Below are 18,935 nucleotides of genomic sequence, written 5' to 3' on the forward strand. Positions count from 1 at the left end.
GATTCTACAGGTTTTACTGCACACTGATAATCACAGTTACTACTGCAGAGCTTAAAGGTTAAATGGGGAAACATCCTGTGCCAGGTACTGTGTAAACAGGAGCTACATATGGCTACACTGCTCACTGTAGCACAATGAAAAGACAGCTCAGCTCACATTTTATTCAGCCTGGGATTTTGGTCTGCTTTTATGAAGCATCTTTCCTCCCTAGCTAGAACACCTCATCTCTAGCACTCAAATAAGCTTTTACTTACAACTGAATTCAGGTAACTCCACACAACTCTCTCTTGTATTATTGCCAACTACCATCTTGAGGCCAATTTTTGTTTCAAACATAAAAGTGCTAGGAAGGTATGATAAAAAGTGGTGTCCTTCATTTTCAAATTAACTGGATTACTCCTGAAATCCTGGCTTGACTAGCCGTACACATTGTTTCACAGGACCAGTAATCCACAGCTTTAGCACAAAACACATTTTATCATTGGGGTTAAAGAGATTTACCTTCTGAGGCTCATTTACACAGCTAATTACATTATTGCTTTGCTGATTCCTTCCTGCTCTCATCACATATGCGAAATGCCATCTGCCCTAGTAAATCTAACTAGCCAGATGAACTCTTAATTTACCAATGCAATTTGTGAAGAAATATTAAGCACCTCTGAGGGTCTCCAGTTAAGAAAACATAATCACTAACTCCTGCATTGCAAGAGTACTGTGTATATAGACTCTATATCTCATTACTCTGGCAGGAAAATTAGGTTATCACTAAGTGTGCTTCTTAGAACTGCTCTACAGAAAGGGATAGCAGAAATAATAGAGATTTAAAAATAAGCTGTCTGGCTATTAAGCACCAACATAAATTAATTACAAATTCTTCTGCCAAGGAAGCTTTTCAAATCTAGGTGACAGAAAAATAGCTGGAGTAAAACCTTTGGGAATGCTATGCTTCCACTTCCCTCAAAAAATTCTATTGAGCCAGTTCAGCTGTAGTGCAACTCCAGCCTTAATCAAATTATGCCAGAAAATAATGTCTTTTTATGTATAAATATAATATATTTGGGAATTATCCATAATATAATATATTAGGCTTTTATTCTGAAAGATCTTCAAACAAACTGTTAAGAGCCATGACTGAAACATTCATATTGCACTAAAATATTTTTTTCCAAACAACAGGAGAGAATTACACCGATAATACAAATGATCAATTAGTAACTACTTTATTGCTACCTTATTCTCATGTATAAAATAATATTTCAGTCCATTCCTGCTCAACTATAATAGAGTCAATGGACTACATACACATTGAATAGTTCACAACCTCTCTGAACATAGGTCAATTAGTCTGGCATTAATGAATTAAAAGTACTTCAAACTTGTCCTTTTTTTTTTTTCCTAATTATAAATCACACTAATGAATACCTCCTGCAAAACCAAGAAAACCAGGAAAGCCTTTCAGACTTACAAGAGACAAAAACCTTCCAGATGTCTTAAAGCAAGTTTTACAGCAAGTTCAGTTTACTGACATTTTAAAATACTTGCTTTGACTCGAGTGGGGCTTTGGTTGTTTCCCCAAAGCCTCAAGCCTCAGCTGCCCCTGAAGACATCTCCTTCAGGTAACCCAAGGTTCCCTTTGGTCCCCTTTACTGTCCCTGCCTCCATGAGGGCTCTGCTCACTCTTGCTCTCCCTAATCCCACAGCATCGCTTCCTCCTGGTTCCACTGCAGAGCAAGGTGAGAGCTCAGGAATGCTGATGGCTGTGAAGAATCCATCATGCACAGTTGTGACTGCAGAGAGGGAGAGCCCTGACACACTCACACTGCTCACCCCATGCACTCTGCTCTCTCTCCCTGCAGAGCAGGAAGAAAACTCACTCTGTAGGACAAGGGGGAATTCTCTTCCCAATTCCCACACAATAAGAGATCACTGGTGCACAGATAAGGAATCTAATCCAGGCATTTTTTCATACAGTCTACACTATTTGAATTTCAGATTGAAAAGCTTCACTCCCCTCTTCACAATACTTTCCTCAGACAGACCTGGGACATAGCCCTCGTCCTTAATTAAGAAAGTAACCCCAGCCTCCTTAGCTAATTTCTCCTCCCTCTTTTTAGGCAAAGTCTCTCTCCACAGTTTACTTTTTTTCTTACCATTGAGTTACTGGGAACATCAGATGAGCAAAAAATCACCATGCCTTTCGGACAAGAGAAAAAGGCAAGAAAGGAACTTTGGTGCTGTACCTCACCACCAATGTGCAAAATAAAGCCCTAGAACCTGTTATTACACAATGCCCAGAACAACTTGTTTGAATGGAAGTAAAAATCCAACAAATGGATACTAAATTGCTGAAGTATTTTAACCTCTCATCTGCTATGGCAATCTGTCTTGCCATCCTCTTCCACTTTCAGCATGCAGTTTCCTCTCCTCAACATGATCACTGTCCATTCTCGTTCTTTGACTCTGCATTCTTTAATTACATACGGTTATCTGACAGCACTCTGGCTGTCACAAAATTCAACAACACACAATATGACACAAGCAAAACCACGAAAAACACTTTTTTAAAGTCTTGGCAGATTTGTAAAGCGTATGCTGCTTTATCCACAACAGAAAGGACAAGGTACCAGACCACCTAAAAGTGCATCTTAGTTTATATTGCATAAAGTGTGAGGCAACATGAGAGGCACTGGGGAGCAGAGATGCAGTATGAAGTAGGTAATGAGGAGATGAACAGCTATGAGCAGGGCTGAACCTGTAGGAGTAGTGTAACAGGGAGAGCTTTAGAACTGCTGAAGACAAGGAATTGCATGGCAGCAACAGCTTCCAAGGTAACTGGAATGTGAAATTAAGGAGACTTTCTTTACACCCTTCCTAAAAGAAAAAAACATTAGTCTACTAAAGAAATAAATTGCACAGCAGTGGATCAGATAAAAGTCAATGAGCTTTGTTCACACGCACAAAAAAGTTCCTCATTTCCCAAAAATTTAAGTTATTAGTCAGGAAGACCAAACAAATAATTTAAGTCTTCCACGGGAAATCCTCACACCATACAGCTGTCCCAAACTTGAGGTTATGAACTTGAGGTTACTCTTTAGGTCAGTCACATTTTCTTTTAGGCACATTCTGCTTTCCACTGACATGCACAGACACATTAAAGAGCCTGGCCAAGGAAAAGGTTTGAAGAAAAAAGAAATAGCCACAATATCGACCGTTACAGGATGCAGGGAATGAAAGATTTCTCCTTTGAAAATAACCTTTGCAGGGGCTTTATAGCTGTTCCTTGCTACAAAGAAAGTTCTGTTCTTGCTGAAGTTTTGGAAGAAGAAAAAAAGAGAGAGAAGTCTTTAGAAAAATCCTTCCTTAGGAGGTTGCAATGAATTTGCATGCATCACGCAGACACAAAATGAAGTTGAAAGCTTTGAAGTATTCCACATAGAAAGTACATTCTCTCTTTTTCTGAAGGCAACAAAACTTCTGTAGCATACTGTTGTTGCCACGACAGCTATTTTTTGCTTTGTTAGCAGTAGCTACCCCAAGTTCTCCCTAGGCCACCATCTGGTAAGGATTTACAACAGATTACAGGCAAAGATTTAACTTGGTGCACTGTATGTTTGTCTGGTTTAGCATGCTGCACAGGCTGAGCAACTCCTTGGTAGGTTGGGTTGTGTAGACATACTGGACTGGTAGCATTGATCAAAGTAGTAAATATTTGGACTGTATGAACAACATTTTTTTTCCTCTTCCTTTATCTCCTCAGGAATTGCTGTAACCTGAGGAAAGCACAGAAAATCTTCTCTTGCATAACTTGGATTATTGGAAATATGAACACAGATAATCAATTGAGAATGACATGCTGGAGCCCTGCTACCAGATTGCCTCAGTGACTGGCATTGTGGCAGCTTCCCTGAGACTCCTCAGAATTCCCTTTCTCTGCTTCCCCATTTTTGCAAGAGCCACAACTTTGCACATTTGTTTGATAACTGGGGCATACATATTGGTTCAAAGTACTACAGAGACCACTACTTCACTCAAAAATCAAAGCAAAAGTAAAGATTGCTACTCTGAAAAGAGCTACTTAGGCCTGATGCTCGGATTTATTTGGTACAGGTACAGGCATCTTTCAGCTGAGTTAAACAGCCAAAGCAATACTTAATAGTAATAGCAATATTCACATTCACAAGTGTAATCACATTTTAAAATTCACCAAAATAAAGTAATTTTGCATCTTTTCTGTCAAAAGATAGATCCTGACTAGGTTAGGATGCAAAAAAGTCGTAATTTGATCACACAAGTGTTTTAAGTGAGAAATTTATGTGCTTATTGAAAAAGGTGCCAAAGTAAGTTTGTGGGGCTTTTTTATAACTGGCAGACTTACACTAAAATGTATATACTGACAGATTAATCAGCTTAAACTACACTGGCATTTGTGGCACTTGATTTCTCTTCTAACATGAAGACAACTCGCTTTTGGAAAAAGGGAGAAGTATATTCGAAAGCTTGAATACATATATGGAAAATGTTAATGCTGTTAAAAGGATTACAAAATCCATTATAATTAATATTTATCCATTATAATTAATATTTACACATTTATTTTGCTCCAGCAACTTTTGAATATTGTGTACTCACTTGGAAAAGGCACCACTTTGGTTAAGATTTGAAAGTAGACAGACCATCTTGAGAAGGAAAAACAACAGTGAGAAAAAGGGGGAGGAAAAAATACTGATTGTCATATTCAATATAATGAAACCTTAAGTAGAGGACTGTGGAAAGATTTGCTGCAAAGTTCTATCAAGCTGTACTTCCTTCAGCTGACATAATTCAAGAAAAAGCCATCACTGAGCAAGACTTGGAAGTTTATTGCTCTGTGAACAATCACCTAAACAAATTACCAGACAAATATAATAGCACTAGGCTGTGCTATCTTATTATGATGGTCTGCAACAAAGAGAGGCTCAAATGACTGCTTATCCAGTAACAGGCAGTCTTCATACAGTATTTCACATGATTAACTCAAAATGCTTCATAACAGCCAAGATGATGAAAGAACTGAGAAGTCCCTTAGAAGCTTGTGCAAACATAATTCCAGTAAGTTCAGTGATATTCCCCCTCCTCTCTCCCCCCATTGGTTTCAGAGCTACAAGCTAGAAATGAGAATGAGATTCAGCACTACGTAGATAGATAAACCTGTAAAAATTAAATAAAGGGGCAGGATGGACAGCACAGTAGCAGCCACTGGTAAGCTGGGAAAACCATGGTGCCTCAGCAGAATTGCCTGAAAACCCAAAAGATGTCTGCAATTGCTGGTAATTTTCAAAGAGGTTATCATCCATGGTGCCAGAATGCGGCTGATCCAAAACCAGCTCTGTGCCACTTCTCACTATAGGAGATGCTGCAGGTATGCTCTGCAAGTCTCAAACAATGAGACTTGTGTTTATCATGCTTTTAGTGGTACTAAAAGTACAATAGTGCTAATTATCTAAATACATGCATTTCTATGGTCTCTTTGCTTTTTTTCTTTAAAAATAGGCAAACCCCACCAATGAAGACACTGCTTAGCATGACAAACAAATAAGAAGGTCATGTTCACTCACAATACCATCCTGTACTCACACCCTTCCCTTCCTTGTAGTCAGCACCCCTGGATTTAGTTGCATCCAGAAATTAAGCCTGTGCACTGAAGCAGGGAATGCTGCTGACCAGCTCTCTGGCTATACCTTGTGTCTCCCACTAACATCCACAGACAAACAGAACAGGGTCAGGACAGTTTTAAGGATTTTCCATGCTGTATCCATCAGCAGGTTTCCCGAGTTCCTCAGTACTCCACACAGAACATGCTGAACCCACTGGCCAGAGATGTTCCTCCAGACAGAAAGAATGCAGCTGTCCCATTTGGAATGGGGAGAAGGCAGTTTAGATTGGGAAATTATGAGCTGTCTGAATATTTGCCCAACTGTAAGGCTCTTTAATTTATGATTATTATTAAACACCAAGAGGCATGGCTGTTTGAGGTACCCTGCAGGAAACAGCCATCTGTGCTAATGCCACTTTAGAGTACCCTTCCCATGGAAAGTAGCCCAATGCCCTGAAGCTCTAGCTGAGGTTTGTTTTCTTTAGTTTCTCCCTTCTGTCCTAAGTGCAACTTTGAAACTGTAAAGCTGAGATGATGTTTTCCAATTGCTGTCAAAGCATGCTTTTCCTCCTAGACACAGCTGGCAGGCAGAATTATACCAGATCAGGGAAAGAACTAAGGATATGGTAGAGAAAGGATGCCAGCTGGGCAAGAGCAAGAATTTCAGATTATCAACTATGCTATAATGATTAAAAAATTACTTCCATATTTTTCATAAAATGCCTGTCTGCAAAAGAGAGTCTTTGTTTATATAATCCAAAAGAAGCAGGCAGGAAGGCATCAGAGAAGTCTTAACATTTGCAACTGTAGTTTTTTGTGGTAACCTCCAGTAGATTATCTATATAAGCCTCCCCTCCCTAAAACCCCTGTCTCCTCCCTGCCCACAGAAAGTAATTTTGACAAGCAATCTGTCACTCTATCATTTTGAACAAATCAGGGGGAAAAGAATTACTCTTCTGATGCCTAAGAAAACTAAAAAGCCAACCTTAAATCTGCTTCAGAAATGTTCTCAGACTGCTCCTCGTTTATATGGGTATGTAACCAAACAGAGCAGCTCTTAACCTCCCAGCACGAAATGAGCAGTGACTTTTTAAAACACTATTTCCTTAAATGTATACAAGTGGGCAGAAAAAAGAAGAGGCTAAATTATCTCATATCTTTCTGCTGCTCCGTTTTCCCCAGTATTTCCAACATTATGTACATGAAATTTCTTTCAATGTAAACACTGTATTTCCAAATAAAGGAGCACTATTATCCCAGTTCCCCACCACCGCTGTATACAACACCTGTCACTGGATTTGGCAGTGTACCTGTCACACTTGCATTTTTGATATACACACTTAAGCCACTGTTTTAAATTCACACTACAGTTCTCCTCACAGCTGTGGAAAAACACCACAGGGATGGAGTGAAGGCACTGACTGTCACTTGACAACAGAACTGAGCCGACCTAACAAGCCAAGCTAACAGCTAAATTACTAATGGGCAGATTGTTCTTCCCTTCTTCTCAGTTCCCTCCCAGCTCTATGACGTGAACTTTGAGAAAACTAACCCACCTGCACATGGGGGAAGCTATCAAACACTAGCTCAAAAAAGTAGTATATCATATTCAAACTAAAACTGAAACTTCACCACACAACTGGAAAAAAGGATATCCCAAATTATGTTTTTATGGAACATCATAATGGCTACAGGTGTCTGTGCAAAGTTTTATAGTGCTGGACTGTAGCACCTGCAGAGTCAGAGCCAGAGCACAATCCTTTCACCTTGTGCAGACATGCTCAACATTCCTGGGAAAATCTTATGTTTAAAAATAAAGGGGCACTACCAATTACACACAACTGAGCTTAGCCCCAACATCCAGACACATATATTTATTCTTGTAGGGGAGCTGTGGAAGACTTATTACTAACAGGAAGCAAAATTAAAGTAAAAATGAGCACTGAAGAATCAGTTACAAAAGGCAAATAAGTTAGCTGCACACACAAGTAATTCTGCCTTACTAATTTTAAGTGAGGGGGTGATGAAGTGTTTTGATTACTTGCTTTAAAGCCTCAACACAGCCACTAGATTAAAAAAAGTCAGTATCCTAGGAGCTCATCAAACCTACCAAAACAACAGGGTTTTGCATATACATTTTCTGTTACAGCTATTGTAGCTACAGATGCAGTTTATTTTTTGCATCAAGTTACAAGTTTCTTCTTAAAAATATCTGGAAATAAATTAATTGCTGAATACCTTTGTGATTTATTACTGAGATAACAAGACTAACCCGCTGAACTTCACAATCTGCAGCTGCTTTAAAGCTGACTAGATGAGGAGAAAAGGACCAAAAGGGGTCAGACACAGGACCTGACATTAAAATATTCACATTCTGATCCTCAGTCTGATTAAACTGTTCAGCAAGCAAGATTCCACAGTCAGAAAGAACTGAGAGGTGTAGACCAGGTCTAAAAATCATCTTGTTTTTTGTTTGCCACAGCAAACAATACATTTAACTCTTCATACTCTTTTGCCCAGAATGTACCTGCATTCAACAGCTGACTTTTATGTTAGTTGTACTCCCACTTCAGCAGAAATGCTTATCTAGAGTAAAAGCCAGAAGCTGAAGAAAAACACTTGTAACTTAACTGGCAGAATTGTTCTGCAGCATGTTCAGCTACAGTAGCATAAGGTAAACAGGCTTGTAAGTATTTTCCTTATTTCACCTAAAAACAGGAGCAGGAGCTTTATTCCCAGCTTCTTTCCTTTGTGAAGGCTTCATATTTTTATTACAAGACACAAGTTGTGAAGCCAAAGATTTGTTGGAAATATCCTGCTGGCAACTGGAATCTCAGATTAACATTCTCTTGTTGCATCTAACAACTGTTTCCATGGGAACCAAGACAAAACTATGGTAATTCATAGCAGCCACAGCATCATACTGACCATGCCCTGTCCATACCAAGTTCATATCTGAAGGTTTCCAACACAACAGATGACATGCACTATGTTACAACCATGAAGTGACAACTTTATCAATAAATCAATGCTAGAAGTTATGAAAAATTTTAAGTAAGAAAAACTGATTATTCGTTTTGTGAGACATCCTCTTTCTTAGCTAAGTGATAGAAGCAGCTTGTAATTTTCCTATTATCATCTCTTTATTTTAAATGGTGTTATTAACAAGAAGGAAAATGATACCTCCATTCTAAACAGCCTTCAAGGTGTAGCAGCACTTTCATTACCATGGAGGAACAAAGGCACACTGAGATTGAAGTGACCCACTGAGCCTCAGCTAGCAAACCAGGGACCATTCCTTTCCACTCCAGTGTATCATTAACTCAAAGTGGAGGCTGCTTCCCTAATAACAGCTTACAGTTAAGTAAACTCATTCCTGTTTACAGCAGTACATCATCTGGTAATGAGCATACAAAAATATTTGCCTGGTGAAGTTGAAAGCAGAATCTATTTAGATTCACTGAAGCACTGCAACCAGATATGCTAATTCACTTCTTTTGAGTTAGTTTCTTGCCATATCCAAAGAGCACAGTGCTGGTCTTAGAGATTCAGCAATTTAAAAAATCTTAAAGGCATTACAGTTCCTTGCCCTGGTTCTGTTACTGTACTTTACAAGAGAACTATATTTAATCTGATTAATACCTTACTTATTAAATCTAAACTTAAAAGTTGCATTTCCACAAACTTGAAGGCATGAACAAATTTAGAAGGGAATAAATAATTACTTATCTAGATGTAACTTAAAAGAAAACCATCTCACAAAATTTTTCTTGACTGATTTTTTCTTTATGTGATCCCTTTCTACTGTTGAGTCTTAGCAGCATGCAATTAAGAATAACATTTCCCAATGACTCTCTTGCACTTCATATCTTGTTTTATCATAGCAGTATAAAGCATAAAAGCATACAGTATATGTATAAATATAAAATATATATTTATGTAGTATAAAGCATAAAAGTACAAAGGTATACTTCAGACTGAAGTAGTATGAATGTTATCCTGTAAAATATTCAGCCCCATTAGAGCAGTATTAGAAGATGACTTGCAAAGGCAGGAGATCTACGTGCAATTAGACACTCCTATCACTTCTTTTCTTTCCAGAAAATAATAGATTTCCTAATAGAAAGCAAAACCGAACATTGAGTGCTTCCAAGTATTAGAAAAAAATATAAGACTTCTAAAATCAAAGTTTTAAGTGACTGCTGTCAAGGCTTATGCACAAATGATACTTCTCTATGTTGTGGTTATACGCATTGGGACATCAACCTGGAGCTAACTGCTCTGAAGCATCAGTCCCACCAGAATGATGAAGTCTGAAACAGAAACATCAAAAGGCTTGATTTCTCTGCCCATTTGTCATCGTGTTTATTTTCATCTCTGAATCAGAATTAACTCTATTTCAAGCCAAAATTTAAAAAACCCAAACAAAACAAAACAATCATTTAAAATACGTAACTGCACCATTAATACACTGAATGTGAAAATAGAACAGCATATGGCAAAAGAGATTATGGGGATTAGCCAATTAAATGGTATGACTCAAACCGACATGATCCGTCAAATCTGTGTTTTGCAGCGAAGTATGTGGGGCCATGGGAACATGACTTCACTTAATGCAAATAACAAAGGCAAAGCCCTGAAAAAAACTGATTTGGCAAAAAGTATCTTCAAGGAAGTAAGGGGAAGCATGAGATGTTCAAAGCTTACAAGCTAAGAACAAATTCTTTGCTTCTTCAATGCTGGAGTTCACAATACCAACTTGATGCAGAACTTATTACGAACAGTCCCACTGGACAATAACCTTGACCTATTGTCTATACTCACTAATTATTCACATGCTTAGGACACAGGATATTAATTTTGACATACAAGACCACAGACCAAATTCTTGGTAACACAGAAACACAGTAAACGTTCAAGTTTCCACAATCATAAGAGAACAAAATATCCAAGCAGGGCTTTAGGCAGAGTGGAGGCTTGTTTCTAGGTGCTGAATGCAGATGGCACTCCTCACCATCAGGTCTCACACAGACACAAATAGTTCACCTGCATATTTAACAGAAGGAAAGAGGCAGAAGAGGCAGAGGTATCTGGAAACAGTGCCTGGTAAGATTACTGTCACCTTCATGCAACAGCCCTCCTTACACCTTGAGTAAGACCTGCTCAAAAGACACATCCTGCATGAAAACAGGCCAGGGTATTATTCTGTTGATTAACCCCTGGGACTCTGAATATTTGCCTTCATTTAATTTATTCATTAAAATTCAGCTGAGCTCACTCTTCTACAGTTATGTCAGAGATCCATGAAGAAATGTCAAAAATCCAAGCAAACAGTAGTTCACAGATATCATACATGTATGTAACCAATCACACTAAAAAATTATGGCTTTAGATTACTAAAAGTTTAAATGCATAAATTGGAAGGAATCAGTTACAAATCAATGCCTTAATTAAAGGTTCACCTTGACATAATTTTAAATGCCAGTATTATACAAACACTTATCACTTTTAAGAGAGAAATGAAACAAAAAGCATGTTGAAAAGTTAATAAAACTACCACATCCACAAAAACATAATTTCCAAAAGTGTGTTTTAATCAATGCAACCTCAATAAGATTGCACACATGTCTCCAACATCTTAAGTTTTCCTTTAGAAGGGACAGTTGGGTAGGAAACGAATGGGAAAAAAGAGTCTCATTAAAACAAGTGCAGTTTTAACCTGGCAGCTTTCAAAGGAACAAGAAGCTACAAATGGCTATGTAATGGAACTGCTCTTACATAAAACTTGACCATGGATGCACATATATGGAAACAAATAAAATTTATTTCAAATTTCCAGGGCTAAATCTTGTAACTATCTGACACATCACATCATGACCACCTATCACAATAGGCAAAATTCAGCTGTCTCTTATGGATTTCATGGTAAATACAAAGCAGCTTATCCTCTACTTCGACCACATGCTGTTTCAGTTAAGAAAACAAGCCCCAAATCTACCAGTGACAGCTCTGATATATGTAAGCAAAGTTCGGTGAAATGTCACCAACATTTCATTTTCATCAACAACCTCCTCCCCATCGTGCTTAGCAGAAAAATATTCTTTTATACAGAACCGTACAGATTTCCAAACCATAACACATGTCCCTCGTATATTTTACTTTCTGATTATGGCCCTGGTATCTACAATAGGGTGAACACATCAAGAACAAATCTACATTTTAAACAAAAGTAGTTTAACTGCTTACCTTGAGGAAAAGTATTTGGCTGCACCAAGTACAGGAATGCATGTACTATTTTAAACAAAATTCCTATTGCCCCAGGTTCATGGTATGCACCTGTATCATACGTCTTGGCTGGCACAAATCCAAAATCCAAAGTTCCAGGAGGTGGTTTGTATATAGGCTGTACCTCTGAAACAGTACTTCCACAAAACAGCAGCAGCAGCAAACAGAGTTCCACAGCCATAGCGAGCAGTATTCATAAAACTGGAGGTAGAGGTATTTGTCCAACCAAGTTTAGAAATCTTCAATACATTCACTTGAGGGGTGGCTTTCTAGCCAGGACAATGCTGGTGCACCCTCACACCTTCAATTCTTTAATATATTTTTACTTCAGAGTGGTACAGCAGCCTCTCTTGAAAATGACTCAGCGCACCATCTCTGTCAGAAAGAAGAAACAGCTCATTAAGGTGTGTGCAAGCAAATAGCAAAGTGCAAGACAATCTGCAATCTTCTGTGGAAACTGAACATATCATAACAGTTGCAAAAGTGAGCCTGATAAGACAAGGAAGAAAAAAATATTGAAGTTTGTGAATAAAATGTTATACTCCATACACTGTACTTGGAGGAGGTGGAAAAAGCATTATGCACAGTTCCAGGTCAGTGAGTTTTCAAAAACAAAGCAGAACATTGGTACAGTTCCAAGGGAAACAAAACTAAAGGAGCACTGCATGAATTGTGCTTCTAACTAAGTACAATATGTCATGTCACAACAATTACATAATGCAGTTAATTACTACCTGATGGTTCTGTAGTTGACAACACTTATTACAAGTCATACCCAGTATTTCTTTAATTCACACATTTTAACAAAACCTTCAATCCTAGATGCTCTTAACTGTCTTCCAAGATTGAGGAAAAATATTACATATTACCAAAACAAAACAAAACCAAAATAAAAACCAAAATAAAAACCCAACAAAATATCACCCTTTTGACAGATGACAATGGGTGTCAGCAATTACTTTCTATTAATTCAAGGTATCTTAAGGCTCTCCTTAGAAATTGGAGAAGTCAACAATTTTTATTTACAGCTTGCTAAAGCTGAGTGTCATTAAGATGACTTTGGATGGTTTTACATGTTTAAGAACATTCTGCATCTACAAAATCACAGCAGTCTAATTTCCTACTACTTAAGAAATGTAAGCAGAAACACTCCTGGGTTTCCAACAAAGCAAGTGACCATGTCTTGACCTGCAAGAAGCCAGGTAAGACTCCTTCACTTCAGTGTGCAACAGTGTCTGAGGAAACAGACCAAAACCAACCAAATAAAAGGCAAGAGAGAAGCTGCTGCCCTTCTCTGATTCTGGAAGCTGCACATACTTGATGAGTGTGCCAGTGAGCACCATGCTGACGTTCCCACCCATCAGGCTGGCTTCTCTTTGGGATGCCTGTGATGATCCCCCAGAGTGCTGCTGGCAGGGCCGTGTGGGAGCACACTGCTCATGACAGGACATCACTTCCAACTGGAGAGCACCAGCACCCACTGCCTTCCCCAAGCACTGCTGGGCCTCTGCCACCCCTTTCAGCAGCACTACCCAGGAGAAACGCCTTCAGCCTCCACCTTGGGATTCAGACCATTCACTGGCAGAAACGACAGCAAAATAACACAAACACCTGGCAGCTTCAGTCAGCCCAATGCTGCACCAACACCTTGATTCCCAAGGTACTTCCAGGTCACAGAGATGCTGAAGACAGAAGACTTAAAACTCTCCCATGCTTTACAGTCTCTGGTAAAGCACCAGCTGCCTTTCTGAAAGCCAATACTTTGCAAGAAGTCGAAAATGAATTGCAAGCTTGTTTAGTAGTCTGTGCCGTGCCCAAAGGATAGATCAAGAAAAACATGGAACAAAGGAATAAAAGATCAGATCAAAGACTAAGAAATAGTTTTGTTTCTCCACTGTTCAAATGAGTTAAGAAACCTATCTTTCCTTCTCATGGTTTATGAAAACCAAGAAGAATGAACAGTAATAATGCTACAATTACAATTACAATTAGCACAATTATCCAACCTTTTTTCAAAAAGACAATGTTAGCAACCACCCTGAAACATGCTCAACACAAGCACACAGTAATTTAGAACACATAATATCATGAGGATTTTCCTATCTGGAAAAGAATGGTCTGTTAAAGATTAATGAAAGAAAAAAAATGTCAAAATCCGAAAGTTCATTTTCCTCCTTTAATTTTTTTATACTCCCTGTACCGTGAAAACTAACAATATTTTGCTAAATAGAAAAAATGTAAGTCTCCAATTCTATACAATTTTCAGTCAAACTCTTATAAAATTCAGGTGAGTTTCCTGCAAATCAACAAATCTGCTGAATTATGACCGTACTCTTTTCCTTTACTGGCAAGTATATTACAGTAAACATGGTATGTACAATCTATACTGGGCAATTCCTCCAGACTGACACCAGTTCCTCTCTATACTACATAAAACACTAATATTTTCAAGGTTACATTAATAATAATAATCAGGAACTTGCAGAAACACTATTAAGCCTGTAACTTAAGATACCTCTGAGTATGTAATATGTATTCAACCTACCTAAAAATAACCCAGATGTAAAAAGGTCCCAGAAGTTCTCCCTTTCTTGATATCTAAAAGAAACTTAGCTAGGAGCTTATTAGTAGTTAAATACATTAGACAAACAGCATTAAAGAGGAAAAATCTATCCCTGAAATCTGTAATTCTGAGAACTTAAAAAATGACAGACACAGGAGTGACATAAATAAAGAGAACTAAATAGCAGTTTATGCTAATCTTCACTGCAGCATGTGGGCATCTCATTTCCTCACACACAGTGTGGCATCACTGCAGTCAATGAGTTACAGGAGCTGCCAGTACCACTCTCTCCAAGTTCAAGTAAACAGTGAATGAAAGGAAGCTGTGTGAAACACTGACATGCTTACACTAATTATCAAATCAGTTACCCATTTCATTACTATACACCCTATGAAGTGCTTAACAAGTTAAAATAAACTGAAGATTTTCATTATTATGTATGGTTTGCAAATGTTTGTTTGGAAAAGACTCAAGCTTTTGCCTTTTATTCTCTGGTTGAAACTAATATTCCATATGTACAAGTCACTAAGCATAACTCCTGGGGTTTTAAACACTACCTGTGGAGAACAGCATCACTCAAACGTGCAGCAGCATTATCATCTCAGATGTATCATATCCTGTTATTAAAAAATATTTTCCAAAACCAACCTCTGCTGTAAGTTTAACAAGGGGAGACAGAGCTAGATGCTTTAGTTCAGCAACTTCCATGATACACCAACCCTGAATAACAGAGCTCAGAGGCAGCATGCTGTCCAGCTCTTTGTTCCAACGGGACTGGCCTCCTTCTGTTTAACACTGCAATCCATGCAAATACAACACTGCAGTGCAGTGATGCAACCACGATTAACCTCGTGAACTGAAATTCAATCAACTAGGGGCTAGACTGCTGAAGTTCAGGGGGGTGCTGCCTGCTGGCAGTGAACCAGCATGGGATGGAATGATGGTAGATGTGGTTCTCCATAGAAAGCCCACACAAAGGTTCTGAGTACATTTGCTACACTTTTTCAATTGCACATTTGAAAATCCAAGGCCAAAATCCCGGTGCCAAAAATCCATGCCAGCAGCCACCAGAAGTTAAATTAAAACAGCTACAAAACACAGTAACATAGGCAGACTGAAACTCCTAAGCATGCATAAAAAAACAAAAAACAAAAAACAAACAAACAAAAAAAAAAAAAAAAAAAAAAAAAAAAAAAACCAAAAAAAAAACCAAAACCACCACCTTTCCATTCAGGAGACCCAACACAACAAACCAAGTTAGATTCTGGCAGGCTAAAATGGTATATTTTTCTGTTACAAAACCTGCCTAGGCCTACCAACAATTACAACCTGTTGCCATAGGAGGATTAAGAAGCAGATAAACCTAATAAACACTAGGGACTGCAGAACAGAGCTTGGCAGCACTGAGAAAAACTAAACAAATAGCATCTTCCACACAAGGCAGCTTTGGTACCCATCTGACTTGTCTGCTGTATATTCAAATCGAGTAAGTGCTCAGGTCAGGAAAAATTGAATATTTGGAATCCAAATTGCTTTGAGCAGCTTCTTATTCATTTCAAAATTAATAAACTAATAAAAGCAACATTAAAAAATTATTCAGTTTTAGAAGCCACAGCCATTTGCAAGCAGAAGCACACCTGTAAAAATTCCAGGTGAGATACCTTTCCCCAAGTGTAAGCAGGTCTGATTTTCAGCTGATTGCCTAAATACTTAAAGTACATTTTTACTAACCAACAAAATAATTTACTTAACTTGATTCTAAGTGGTGCATTTACCCCAGTATTCATAGAGCATTCTTTGTTAAATTACTTTTTTCAGCATCACATAGAACACTGTTATACACAGTAAGTGCAGCCCATAAACAGGCAGTTTTTGGCAAATGTGAACTGATAAGCGCTGTGTACACGTCCCAACACCAAGGCACCGCAACACGATGCACATGTTTTCCACTAGTAACTGAGACCGAGCCTTTCCTTCACCTTCTTTGCAATTAGTTAATTGTAGAGACCTCCTCCTGTAACAGGCAGCCTAGTCCTTATCCGCAAGCTGCAGAGGAGCGCGGGTACCGCAGCTCTGCCTCTGCTGCAATACCGACCCATGTGGTAGTTTCCTCAGCGGCTCCTCCGCATCTGTGCAGAAGACACAGCCCAGGTTTACTCCCACAACTGCCCCTTCTCCGCAGCTCTGGGATGATGTCCCCGGCTCGCTGCAGAGCTCACCTCTGCTGAGGAAAGCGTCTGGCCAGCCGGGGCGGGCTGGCGCGCTCTGCCCAGGTGCGCAGCGAGCAGCCGGCGGCAGCAGCACCGCCTCAGAGCTCCGGCGAGGCGGGCGGCATCCGCCGCAGCGCTGCCGTGGAGCCGGGCCCGCGGGAGCGCACGGGCCCGCTCCGCGCTCACACCCACCGCACAGCCCAGCCTGCGGGTCGCCGCCCTGCCTCCCCCTCCCCGCCCCTGACGAGCCGATTTCGAGGACAGCACAGCCCCGACCCCGTCCGGCTCCCCGAGACGGCTCAGAGGAGCCCCACCGCCCGCCTCCCCCCTCCTCGCACCGGGCAGGTGCCCTCAGCGGCCGCCCTCTTCCTCCTCCTCCTCCTCCCCGCGGAGCGCCTTCCCCGCTACCGGAGATCTCCAGGGCTCTGCCCGCCCTGCTCCCGCCGTTCCTCTCTGTTCATCTGCTTACAGCTGTCCCCGATCCCTCCGCAGCCGCCGCCGCCACACACGACCCCTGGGGTGCGAACGCGCACCCCGCTCCGCTCGGCGGGCGGACCCGCCCTGGCTCCGTGCGGACCGGCCGCATCCCGCCGCCGTGCCGCAGCCCGTCTCTCCCGCCATCCCGCTCCCCAGCCCCCGCAGCACCGACCCGCCCGCCGGCCGCCCCCTGCCCCCGCCTCACCCCGCGCTCTCCTCTCAGAGCGCCTCCATCCCGCCGCTCCCACAGGTCGCTCTCCCAGCCGAGCCCCCTGGGATCCCATTCCCGCGGGCAGCCGCCTCCCTCGACGGCCATCCATCTACCCGCTCTCACCCGGCTTCCCACGGAGCTCCCCCGCCCGCCGACGCTCTCCTCCCGCCAGGGAAGGGGCCGCGCTCTCCCGGCCAGCACCTCCCGCCCGCAGCGGGAGAAGGCGGAGGAGCCTCATCCCCGCCTGCCGCCCCCCTCGGCCCCGCCGGGGCTGCCCGGGACCCCTCCTCACGCACCCCCGCCCGCAGCACTCACCGGTGGAGCGGGGGCAGCGAGCCGGCGGCGGCGGGGCACGGCCAGCACAGCACAGCCGAGCACAGCCCGGCCCGCTCCGCCTCAGAGCGCCGCAGCAGCCGTGGCGGCGGTGCCGCCCGCGCACGGATTATGGAGGGCGGGCTCTGCCCCGGGCCGGGGCTACAGGACCACCCCGCCAGGCCGGGATGGTGAGGGGAGGAAGAGGAGGAGCGTGAGGGGTTTAACCCCGGCGGGCCGCGCTGGGCGAGCGGAGCTGGTGGAAGCCTGGGAGGCACGGCCGGTGTAGCGCAGCCGGGCGGGTCGGGCAGACCCCGCAGCCCTCTCAGCAGCTCAGCCGTGACCTGTTGCATCCCGGCCGGGTCCCGCCCGCTCCCGGCCCGCGCGGGGCAGAGCCGGGAGCAGCCGCCCCGGACACGGCCCTGCCGTCCCCCTTGGCCATTCCTCTGCGCCTTGCTTCGAGGTCAGGCGGGTTTGCTTTTCACATCAAGATGACTTACCCATTAGCTTTCGAAAAAAAAAAAAAAATTGTTTTATTCCTCTCGAGAGCTGTCCTTGTTTCCTGATGGGTTTAGCATTTCCTTTGGGGCTGTTATCTCTGTTCCTAAGTGTTCTCTGTCCCCGAAGGCCAGTGATTTACTGGTAAAATGAGAAGCGTTTTTCTTACAGGTTGCAAATACACTTTCAAAGGGTGTTGTACTTTCCTTCTGCCTTGTGCGGAATTTTTTGTGCTTTTGATCTTTATTTGCAGTTTCGGTGTATTAATGTAGTTACTCTATTTCAGTAATAAAATATGAGCATGATTCTTGCCTCTGTTACTACACCTGTTATTCAGCATCACAAATGCATTGCAAGACAAAGCAGGAATTTTTGCTGGACATCCAAGGTTATGCTGGTTCCTTGGAAATCAGTAAAAAAATCTATTGGAGAAGGCAGTTAGTTTCTGGTTTTTGGCTTTTTGCAGGCAGAAACAAATCAAGGGCACAGCTATGGCACCACTCTGCTTTGCCAGTTTAAGTCTGTTTTCCCATAGGTGGTGTTTCGTGTTCCTGAAATCTACCTGTATTTCAGCTCAGGGCATTTGCCAGCAATGTACATCAAAGAACAAGTTGTTACGCTGGCTGCAAACAGAACAATTAAACTGACCAGACCTAATCTTAGCTTGTTCAGCAGGAGGATATTTAAAGGCACAACCCGAAATGGATTGGTACAGAGCACAGAGAAAGGCTCTAGTCCGAGTTCTTG

The 18,935-nt window shown here is 41.6% G+C and overlaps 1 protein-coding gene across 5 annotated transcripts in view; it reads right to left on the bottom strand.

Annotated features, from left to right (window-relative positions):
- PROM1 (prominin 1) overlaps positions 1 to 17,929 on the bottom strand; it is a 58,719-nt gene extending 40,790 nt beyond the window's left edge. For 2 of the 5 annotated variants that reach the window (XM_079307421.1, XM_079307422.1), the window contains exons 1-2: positions 17,694 to 17,928; positions 11,879 to 12,292 (exon numbers count right to left, since the gene is read on the bottom strand). In XM_079307421.1, the coding sequence (XP_079163547.1) occupies positions 11,879 to 12,098 (220 nt within the window). In that variant the 5' untranslated portion in view covers positions 12,099 to 12,292; positions 17,694 to 17,928. Of the gene's footprint in view, positions 1 to 11,878; positions 12,293 to 17,372; positions 17,594 to 17,693 lie in introns of those variants that run through there. The other 3 variants (XM_079307420.1, XM_079307424.1, XM_079307423.1) reach the window with 3 other exon arrangements.
- Between the last annotated feature and the right edge of the window lie 1,006 nt (positions 17,930 to 18,935).

This window comes from Erithacus rubecula, assembly GCF_903797595.1.
Source record: "Erithacus rubecula genome assembly, chromosome: 5".
In the NCBI taxonomy this organism is placed as follows: Eukaryota; Metazoa; Chordata; class Aves; order Passeriformes; family Muscicapidae; genus Erithacus; species Erithacus rubecula.